This window comes from Schistocerca serialis, unplaced genomic scaffold, assembly GCF_023864345.2.
Source record: "Schistocerca serialis cubense isolate TAMUIC-IGC-003099 unplaced genomic scaffold, iqSchSeri2.2 HiC_scaffold_1260, whole genome shotgun sequence".
In the NCBI taxonomy this organism is placed as follows: Eukaryota; Metazoa; Arthropoda; class Insecta; order Orthoptera; family Acrididae; genus Schistocerca; species Schistocerca serialis.
In genome coordinates, this window is record NW_026047470.1 from 187,501 (window position 1) to 198,820 (window position 11,320).

General features: G+C 43.3%; 1 protein-coding gene across 1 annotated transcript in view; it reads right to left on the minus strand.

Moving 5' to 3' along the window:
• LOC126438123 (dehydrogenase/reductase SDR family member 11-like) overlaps positions 1-5,924 on the minus strand; it is a 106,179-nt gene extending 100,255 nt beyond the window's left edge. The window contains exon 1 of the mRNA XM_050090489.1: positions 5,766-5,924. Within this exon, the coding sequence (XP_049946446.1) occupies positions 5,766-5,897 (132 nt within the window). The 5' untranslated portion in view covers positions 5,898-5,924. The remainder of the gene's footprint in view (positions 1-5,765) is intronic.
• Between the last annotated feature and the right edge of the window lie 5,396 nt (positions 5,925-11,320).

Here is an 11,320-nt window from a genome sequence, read left to right on the forward strand (position 1 = left end):
ATGGATATAATGGTATTTTTACAGTCTACTTACGCCAAAAAAATGAACTCTTTCTCGCTATCACCCCTGTTATTACTGAAACGCATTTTTTTCTGGTAGATCTGTATCAGGAGTATTTCAGTCAACATTGTCAAAAGCTTTCTCTAAGTCTACAACTGCTAGAAACGTAGGTTTGCTTTTTCTTAATCTATTTTATAAGGTAAGTCGTAGGGTCAGTACTGCCTCACGTGTTCCAATATTTCTATGGAATCGAAACTGATCTTCCCCGAGGTCGGCTTCTGCCAATATGAAAGGGAAGCAGTGGTTGGGAAGGGAGTGAGACAGGGTTGTACCCTATCCCCGATGTTATTCAATCTGTATATTGAGCAAGCAGTAAAGGAAACAAAAGAAAAATTCGGAGTAGGTATTAAAATATATGGAGAAGAAGAAAAACAGATTCGCCGATGACATTGTAATTCTGTCAGAACAGCAAAGAACTTGGAAGAGCAATTGAACGGAATGGACAGTGTCTCGAAAGGAGGATATAAGATGATCAACAAAAGCAAAACTAAGAGAATGGAAAGTAGTGTAAGTCGTGTGATGCTGAGGCGATTAGATTAGGAACTGAGACGCTTAAAGTAGTAAAGGAGTTTTGCTATTTGGGGAGCAAAATAACTGATGATGGTCGAAGTAGAGAGGATACAAAATGTAGACTGACAATGACAAGGAAAGCGTTTCTCAAGGAGAGAAATTTGTTGACATCGAGTATAGATTTAAGTGTCGGGAAGTCGTTTCTGAAAGTTTTTGTATGGAGTGTAGCCATGTATGGAAGTGAAACATGGACGATAAATAGTTTAGACAAGAAGAGAATAGAACGTTTCGAAATGTGGTGCTAGAGAAGCATGCTGAAGATTAGATGGGTAGATCACATAACTAATGAGGAGGTATTGAATAGAATTGGGGAGAAGAGGAGTCTGTGGCACAACTTGACTAGAAGAAGGGATCGGTTGGTAGGACATGTTCTGAGGCATCAAGGGGTCACCAATTTAGCATTGGAGGGCAGCGTGGAGGGTAAAAACTGTAGAGGGAGACCAAGAGATGAAAACACTAAGCAGATTCAGAAGGATGTAGGTTGCAGTAGGTACTGGGAGATGAAGCTTGCACAGGAATGAGTAGCATGGAGAGGTGCATCAAATCAGTATCTGGACTAAAGATAACAACAACAACAACAACAACAGTATCAGGAAACATTCGCCTGTAGTCGCATGTGAAATTTTAACATTGCATGGGTATTTCCGAGTCATAAGCGCGAAGTATCCTCACACTTGATTGTAATAATTCGATTTCCAAAGAAGACAGCTGCGAGCAGGTGCGAATATAGAGCCGTGAATTTTACGAGTCTGTTTTCGGAAGTATGGAGAATTAGAAGCAGACTTCGAGGATATGTTCCGGGATAATTTAAGAACTCTCAAGGCAATACTGACCCTACGAGTTAAAAGATAGGCAAACACACATTTACAGATTTTGTAGATTTAGAGAAAGCTAACAATACTGGGTGGAATCTTTCCAGTTATGAACATAACAGGACACAATACAGCAACGAAAGCCGTCCGGAGTGGCGTGCCGTTAGAGGCGCCATGTCACTGATTTGCGCCGCCTCTCCCGCCGGAGGTTCGAGTCCTACTTCGGGCATGGGTGTGTATGTTGTTAGCGTAAGTTAGTTTAAGTAGTGTGTAAGTCAAGGGACTGATGCGAAAGGTTATTTACAACTTGCGAGGTTTAAGTCGTACAGGCAGTAATGCTTCCCGTTTTCCCCACATTCCTGCAGAGCTATTAGTCGACCACAATATTATCGCACCCGGGAGCGAGAGCACTTCGATCGGCTGGTGTGTTTACCTGAGTACTTTAAGCCTATAAGGATGCTCTGCCGTTCTAACGACCAGACAACATGGTCGGCAAGCTAATCTACCTTTCACAGCGTATCCGACAGTCGGAAAAATTTATACGACTGTTTACTGTAACTTCAGCGCCTCTTTCCGATAACGGCCACGGGGGCCTGGTGCAGTAATATCGTGGTTGAGTAGCAAGTATCAATGAAGTTAGAAAACTAGTTGTGGGTTGAGGACTTCAGAACAGATCATGATTCAGAATTGGTTTGAACACAGCTAAGATTAGGACATTCTTAACTAGACAAACTTCAATGACGCGGATGGTAATTGGAATGAGATGTAGAAAATTTACTCAATTATCGCTCTCAATGAGCCCCTCTATTGTGAACAGATCACTTAAGGAACTAATACATGTCATCCTTGGAATAAAGGATAAACAGTATTTCTTAAAAATCAAAGATCCCTAAAACAATTATGTGCATGAGTGTCTCCACAAATAATTCTGAAACAGGATTTAACGTTCTGAAGATTTTTTTACTGTATTTATACATTGCCACCTTTATGCATATACTGTTGTTATACCCAAGTAAGTTCCGAATTCAGCCGTCGAGTATTTTGAAGAGTGGTGTGTGGTGTGTGTGGGGGGGGGGGGGGGGGGCGGATCTTCTACACGCTATGTTCTTTATCTGTTGGATTAGATTTACTTTGCGTTCCATAAGATCCATAGTGAATTTCCAGGATGCAGAACGCATCAGAAAACAAGACCACAAATTTCAGTATATCCGTTGTGGTGACGAACGTAACTGTGACTTCAATTGGCGATTTATCTGGCAATAAATACGCAACCAGTCATGGTTGAATAAATCGTAAAAAGCGATTGGTTGCATATTTATTAACGGATAAATCGCCGAGAACGCAAATATTTTTGGAGAAAAGATATGCTAATATACGTCCCTCCTGGATATGGAATAAGTAAAAAAACATCTGGAACTTATTTCCCATTTTAAAAGCTAAAAATATCACAAAATACGTAGATGTTCAATACATTGATGAGCATATGATAATTCTTACGCTGTTTTATCCGTGTATCGTCAACTTATTATGAAGCACTTATTCCCTTTAGGATAAAGAGGAATTTTCGATAAGATTGATCGACTTTGATCAGTGACGTACTGAACATGCGACAGACGTCGTGAACATTGCTACTATAAAGTGATGTCAAAGGCGTATTTTCAAATGCATTAAGCTGCAGATCAGTCTCCCTACAGACAGTTTGTTTTTGGCTTCACATTCGTTGACTTCGCCAACGAAGAACCAAATTGGATGTATGTACTACAAGGTGACATCACTGGTCAAAGCCGGCAACTCTTATCGAGCATTCCCCTCGACCTAAACTTCGCATTGCCACATTGCGCGGAGCTGACTTTATAACATACTCGCTTAACTTCCTATTATTGGGAACATTTACATATCAGTCACTCGTGCTAAGAAATTCGTCATTGGTGTACGAGTTTGTCACCAACAAATCCTTTAGGCTCACCTTAAAGTGAAATCTACCTAAACATTTTATGGCTCCTGGAAAAATCACTGAAAATGCGTGTATTATTTTTATTTCTGGTGTTGATTCCACGGACTGACTGTTGGGTTGACAAAAAAAAAAGCTTTGAAGATTTGATTTTGTTAAGTTTTTGGATTTCTTTTTTAATAACCAGAGGTTCAGTTTATTTAACTTCATATTCTAATTTGTTTATTTTTATGGTTTTGATTTTAATAGCTATGCTTTATTGTTCTTTTGCTAGATTGATTCTTCTTTCTCTTTATACAGGGCGTTTCAAAAAGAAAGAGCAGATTTCAAACATTTATTTCTCAAAAACTACAAATGATAGAAACACAATTCCAACGGTCCTTCACTCAATATGAGTACCAAATGTTACACAACAAATATCAAAACTGTACCTCAATATGAGCACCATTTGTTACACGACAAATATCAAACCGGTATCTCATTTCTTGCCACACACGACGCAACTGGTCTTTAGTTACCGAATTCACGGCCGCAACAATTCGATGTCGTACCTCTTGAAGAGTAGCGGGCATAGGTGGGACATAAACACAGTCCTTTATGTACCCCCACAAATAAAAATCGCAGGGAGTAAGGTCTGGTGACCTGGGAGGCCACAGACGATGACATTGATCTTGTGCTCCTGCTCTTCCAATCCACCGTCCTGGAATGGTGTTATTTAGGTACCGTCGTACAGGTTCAGAGAAGTGTGGTGGGGCGCCATCTTGCATGAAGATGAAGTGATTTGAATCTTCCTGAAGTTGAGGAAATAGCCAGTTTTCTAACATGTCCAGGTAAATGGTTCCTGTGATAGTTTTCTCCATGAAAAAGAAAGGTCCATAAACTTTGTTTACCGAAATTGCACAAAAGACGTTAACCTTTGGTGAGTCTCTTTCATGTTGAATAACGTCCCTCGGAGTTTCACTCGCCCAAATTCGTACGTTATGCCGATTAACTTTACCAGAAATGTGAAACGTTGATTCATCTGAAAAAATTAATCGTTCGGCAAAATTGTCCTCTTCCATGTCCTGTAGAATTGCAGTTGAAAATTCGAACCTTTTGTTGTGGTCGTCAGGACGCAATGCTTGCAATAACTGCAGTTTGTACGGCTTCATGTGCAGACGCTTACTCAGAACGCGCCATACCGTTGTTTTAGACATGTTTAGTTCGTGACTTGCCCGTGTCGTGGATTTTCTAGGGCTCCTTTCGTAAGCTGCACGGACACGCTCGACATTTTCATCCGATGTGCGTGGACGACCCGTGCTTTTTCGCTTGCAGATGCAACCATCTTCTACGAATCTGTGATGCCACTCATAAATTTGCTTATGACGAGGCGGCTGTTTGTTGAATTGACGGCGGAATGCACGTTGCACACCAACAATGGACTCTAACTTTGCAAATTGCAGCACACAAAATGATCGTTCCTGTGGTGTCGTCGCCATTTTCCTACAAACAAACGCCAGCGCCACTGCGGATTTGCATGGAACTTCTGCGCGGACCATTGAAAAACTTTGAACCTTTCTCTGACAAGAAACGTTTGAATTGTGTTTCTATCATTTGTAGTTTTTGAGAAATAAATGTTTGAAATCTGCTCTTTCTTTTTGAAACGCCCTGTATTATGAGGCTAGACTGGTGCCTACTTTGCTTTTAATTTTAGGTTGTAGTTGCCAACCTGAACTCTATTTTTTATACTGTGTGTGCTAGATTGCCTTTGTTGTTGGTTTTGTTTAAGGTTTATGATTTCGCTAATGCTTTATATTTTCCTTTGTTGTTTGATTTGGTTATTTCTTATAACTTTTGCTTTATTTAGTTAGAATACCAAAGTTTTTAGTTCACCTTTGACTCCCTAAGCTTCTTGTAGAGGCCCCTGTTTCTCGTAGAATAATTCTTATAGATGCGTCATTGAAGTTAGGTGGTTAGGGTATTTTTCGTGTGATAAAGGTTATTTCTTATTTGAGTTTGAAGTTTAATTATTTTCGATTACCTTTACGTTTGTCTGGTGGATGTTGGTTGATTTGTGGGAGAGGACCAAACATCTAGGTCATCCGTCCCATCGGATTTCAAAGGAACCAGCCTGCCATTTGCCTTAAGCAGTTTAGTAACTTCGGTAAGTTCACGGAATACCTAAATCTGGATGGCCGGAAACGGGTTTCAACCGTCGTCCTCCCGAATCAGAGTCCAGTTTGCTAAACACTGTGCCACCTCGATCGGTCCCGTAAAGAATGTGTTGGTAATCAGTAGTTAGTGACCTACTCCTGAGCCAAATGTGTTTCGGATCGTATTTCCAATTCAGAGTTTTACAGCACGCGAACCGGTACGGACGCAGCACGGCTCACCTTGACTCTGTCGACCCTCCTGGCGAGCCCCACGACGTTGACGCCGCGTCTGAGCAGCGCCTGAGTAATGGCGGCGCCGATGCCGGCACTGGCGCCTGTGACCAGAGCGACGCGGCCCTGATAGCGATCCATTCCGCCTGCTCAGTTGCCAGCTGCGAGCGCGACTGGCACCCTGCGCTGGCGCAAGCTGTAGCGCAGCGACAGGCGGCCTCAGTGACGTCACTCTGGCGAGCGCCACGCCTTCTGGCGGCCGGCAACAGTGCACAGTAGACGTGGGCCGGGCTCGACGCACAGCAGCCGAACGCGCAACAGGTGCAGCGGTGGCGCTGCATCTCTACGGCCTTGCTTACGCCTGGGCAACACCACCTTGCATACGTCTATAGTCCGATCCACGGAGGATGGCGGTTCGCGCATGCCGAGGCACGGACGCGGATTGCATTGTTGACGATTCTAAGCGACAATTGCGGCACGCGCATACGCGTGCTTCCCACTAAGAAAGCGCATATCCTGCAATTTATGCATGCTTATGCAGAATTTATCGCTTACTATCACAATTGGCGATGACAATGTGCAACAAGTGGAATCTAAATTCACTAAACAACTCTCTACGGCCACGTTTCATGCTCGCATTACGTCAACACCGACTCAAAGGAAGGCGTCGGCGCTTTTTGGTGACGTCACGTCAGATAGGCACGGCGGACGCCAGGTCTGTTGCAGGCAGAAACGCCTGGGCGTTCTTATCACTATAAATCTCGTATTTTTGGACAAACTGTTTGGTATTGTTTTGGATTCTGCAGTTTTATTTAGATGAAAGATTTTCTTACTATCGTAAAGCTGCAAAAGATCATAGTTCTGTATTACTGAATCCTGTCGAAACAAACGTAGATCAATATGAGAAGAAGCTTTGCCCCATGGCAAGCTTCGGAAATTTTACATTCAAGAAACTATATTTACTTGATCCATTTTGTTATCGAAACTTACCCCAACCCCCCTACAATGAGCTCGTTTCTTTCATTTATTTATTTATTTTCGTTTGACATCGTCACTGGAAATGTGAACTAATTTACATGTGTAAATGTCCAACTGTTGCCAGTCATTAGATTACACTTGTTTTCAACGAAAGGAATTCTAAACAGGAAACAAAATATCTTCATACATCGAAAATACTGCTGAGCTTAACCTTTTTTAAACATGCACGTTAGAAAACATAAATATTCCCCTCTTGCAACTGAAAGGAGAAACTTTATAAGATAAAAAAATTTTATTTGATAAAACTAGTATCTCTCTTTTGCCTCTTCTTCTATCCCCCACCCCTTCCCCCAACATGTACAATCGCAAGATATTTCATTAACATTCAGTGCTCCTCACCCCATAGTCAACCAAGATACCGAAAGAAGAGCACCAATATGTTCACAGTTTATTGTAAAAGCAACCCAGTACAAACGTGACTTCCTCAGATTTACAAATAAGGTAACGAAGCACGAATTCTGTTGCTGCTGGACCATGAAGTAGTTTTTGTATCTCAATCCTTAAAACAGGTGGAAATTTAAGTTCAGGAGTACACTATTTGTTAAGAAGTGTAATGAATTGCACAATTAATTGATTGCAGAAATCTCTCAGAACAATGTGTATTGGTCAACTACCGCCAATAGTTTCACATTTTCCTGTGTGAGAGACGGAGACACCACCATTATGAGTATGCCTGCAACAGACCTGGCGTTCGCTGTGCCTAGCTGACGTGACTTTACCAACAAGCGCCGAGGCCTCCTTTGAGTCGGTGTTGATTACGTACGGCATTCACAGCAGAGCGCGCAGTACATGCTGAACGCTCATTGGCTGTGGGAGAATGCGTGACGTAGGTGCGCAGAACAAACCTAAACTCGACCGTCATCGTTCGTGGCTCCTAATATAGTAGTATGTTACAGGAGACATCTTGCGGCATACGTTGTGTGGTTAATTTATACCAAAGCTACAGAATTTGTGCCGGTACTGAGTCGGCCTTGAAGGAGAATAGGTGATCAGCTGACTGCACCGGTTGCTTACTTGGTCATTGCACATGAAGCTAACAATGAAAAGGAAATCAGTGGAAAAGAAAACGATGGTGGAAGAGGAGAATATTTAAAAAAAGGCCCATGGACGAAGTGGAAGTTCTCTCACTATACAGGGTAAGTCACTAACTATTGCGACCCAGAATAACTCCGAAAGTATGATAGGAGCTGAAAAGTTTGTGGGATAAAAGTTGCATGGGAAAATGGGGCCATAATATGAAGTTGGTTTCTTATTGCTAGGTGGGGTCGTGTCAGATATATGAAGGTAAACTTTGTTTTTTAATTGGGATGCTATAGTTTGGTACTTATTTTTTGATAGTGGCTATCGAGACGAATCCAGAGATGTGTAACAATAAGGTCTTTGAAGGTCAACGAAAGTCACAAAAGTAGCATGAACATCCATTTACAGAAGGCGTTCGAAGTGATGCCCATTGGTATCAATGCCGAGCTGCGATCTTCATTATCATGGATTGGGTGGTATTCCTTATCACATTGGCACTTATCGAAGCAGATGCTCTGACAGTTCTCTCTTGTATATCGTGTACATACACTCCTGGAAATGGAAAAAAGAACACATTGACACCGGTGTGTCAGACCCACCATACTTGCTCCGGACACTGCGAGAGGGCTGTACAAGCAATGATCACACGCACGGCACAGCGGACACACCAGGAACCGCGGTGTTGGCCGTCGAATGGCGCTAGCTGCGCAGCATTTGTGCACCGCCGCCGTTAGTGTCAGCCAGTTTGCCGTGGCATACGGAGCTCCATCGCAGTCTTTAACACTGGTAGCATGCCGCGACAGCGTGGACGTGAACCGTATGTGCAGTTGACGGACTTTGAGCGAGGGCGTATAGTGGGCATGCGGGAGGCCGGGTGGACGTACCGCCGAATTGCTCAACACGTGGGGCGTGAGGTCTCCACAGTACATCGATGTTGTCGCCAGTGGTCGGCGGAAGGTGCACGTGCCCGTCGACCTGGGACCGGACCGCAGCGACGCACGGATGAACGCCAAGACCGTAGGATCCTACGCAGTGCCGTAGGGGACCGCACCGCCAGTTCCCAGCAAATTAGGGACACTGTTGCTCCTGGGGTATCGGCGAGGACCATTCGCAACCGTCTCCATGAAGCTGGGCTACGGTCCCGCACACCGTTAGGCCGTCTTCCGCTCACGCCCCAACATCGTGCAGCCCGCCTCCAGTGGTGTCGCGACAGGCGTGAATGGAGGGACGAATGGAGACCTGTCGTCTTCAGCGATGAGAGTCGCTTCTGCCTCGGTGCCAATGATGGTCGTATGCGTGTTTGGCGCCGTGCAGGTGAGCGCCACAATCAGGACTGCATACGACCGAGGCACACAGGGCCAACACCCGGCATCATGGTGTGGGGAGCGATCTCCTACACTGGCCGTACACCACTGGTGATCGTCGACGGGACACTGAATAGTGCACGGTACATCCAAACCGTCATCGAACCCATCGTTCTACCATTGCTAGACCGGCAAGGGAACTTGCTGTTCCAACAGGACCATGCACGTCCGCATGTATCCCGTGCCACCCAACGTGCTCTAGAAGGTGTAAGTCAACTACCCTGGCCAGCAAGATGTCCGGATCTGTCCCCCATTGAGCATGTTTGGGACTGGATGAAGCGTCGTCTCACGCGGTCTGCACGTCCAGCACGAACGCTGGTCCAACTGAGGCGCCAGGTGGAAATGGCATGGCAAGCCGTTCCACAGGACTACATCCAGCATCTCTACGATCGTCTCCATGGGAGAATAGCAGCCTGCATTGCCGCGAAAGGTGGATATACACTGTACTAGTGCCGACATTGTGCATGCTCTGTTGCCTGTGTCTATGTGCCTGTGGTTCTGTCAGTGTGATCATGTGATGTATCTGACCCCAGGAATGTGTCAATAAAGTTTCCCCTTCCTGGGACAATGAATTCACGGTGTTCTTATTTCAATTTCCAGGAGTGTAGTAAACATTTAGACACAGATGACATAAGTAAAGGTGCAGTTGTTTTTGGAGACTGGACAGGCGCTACTCGCTATTATACAGGTTAACACGATTCAGCAAAGATACATCGAAGACCATCCAGTGATTGACAACCAGCCGTAAATAAACAGAATTATATAAATGAACTATAATCTATATTAATTTCCGTAAATAAACAGACTTATATAAATGAACTCTAACTTTTTAGTTCCCTTATTTCTGCAAACTGGTTCAGCTGTCTACTGTAGCAGAATAAATTTTGAAATTACTATTATATCTACTGATTACATATTTATTCGAAGGCATTTGGTAGAAGGTGCTACATGTAGGCTATTGACTACAACAATAATTTAAAAAACAGAATAAAATTTCCTTGTTTACAGATATACTTATTGATAATTTTATGACCATGGACTGGTACGCTACAGCAGTCAGTTGTAAAGTACATACAGTTATTGAAATATCGTGACACAAGTGAGCTGTCTATTTCTGCGTGCGGTTCCGTCGCAAAGAGAATGAATTTCATTGATTCGTATTCGAGGCATTTCCTTTCCATGTTAGACACTGAGCCTTTATTTATTTATTTTTTTATTCATCCCACTAACAGCTTCTCGTATTGTCTGTAGTCGTCTATGAACTCAAAAGATTTTTCGTTAGACAACTTAGAATTTAGCATTGCTGCACAGAAAATGACGCACACGAATCCACTCGACTCGGGAATAGGACCACCCGACAGTCTACCCCCATCCTACCCTCCTCAACCACTCCACCTCTCAAACTGTGCATTCTGTAGCGCTGTCGCGTCAACCGCCCGACGAAAGTTCGTCTTTAGTCACAGTTTCTGGAGAAATTTAAACACTGCAGATGTGTGTGGGAAACGTCTTGCGATGAGTATAGGAATATAGATGCAAGAAATGAAGCAGTTATTTTCATTTTGTTAGCGGATCCATAATGAGTCCGTGGGCACATAGAGAGAAAGTCTTTCGACATTCTTTATTTCCGTTTGTAGGCTTTCTTTCCGATGTTTACCAGAAATGAAATCTAAAAACCGAAATGTCGATATTCAGTGAACGTTAATTCATAAAATATAATTGCTTCGTTTCTGTCAGTGTTAAAAAGAATCCCATCTAAATCCGAGTCCTCTACTATGAAAAGCAAAGTTTTTTTTTTTTTCAGTTCTAACATACTAAATGTTTCGTTTCCTACGTATGTGGTGATCTGTGTCACCAGCACGTGCAGACTTCTTCGAATTTGAAATCATTTTCTTGAACTTACAGTTCATCTTACATGCTACATTTCCGGAAAGCATTTGACACGGTGCCCATCACAGGCTGTTAACGAAGGTACGGGCATATGGAATAGGACACATATGTGTTTTTTTTTCTTTATTGAGTTTTGATTCCCACCGAAGGGGGCGGGCTGGCAGCAGCTTAGTATGCCGCTCTTCAGCCGATAGACTTTGTTTTAAAAATATGAAGAGAATAAATAATAAAAACAGGCGATAAAATCGGAGACTT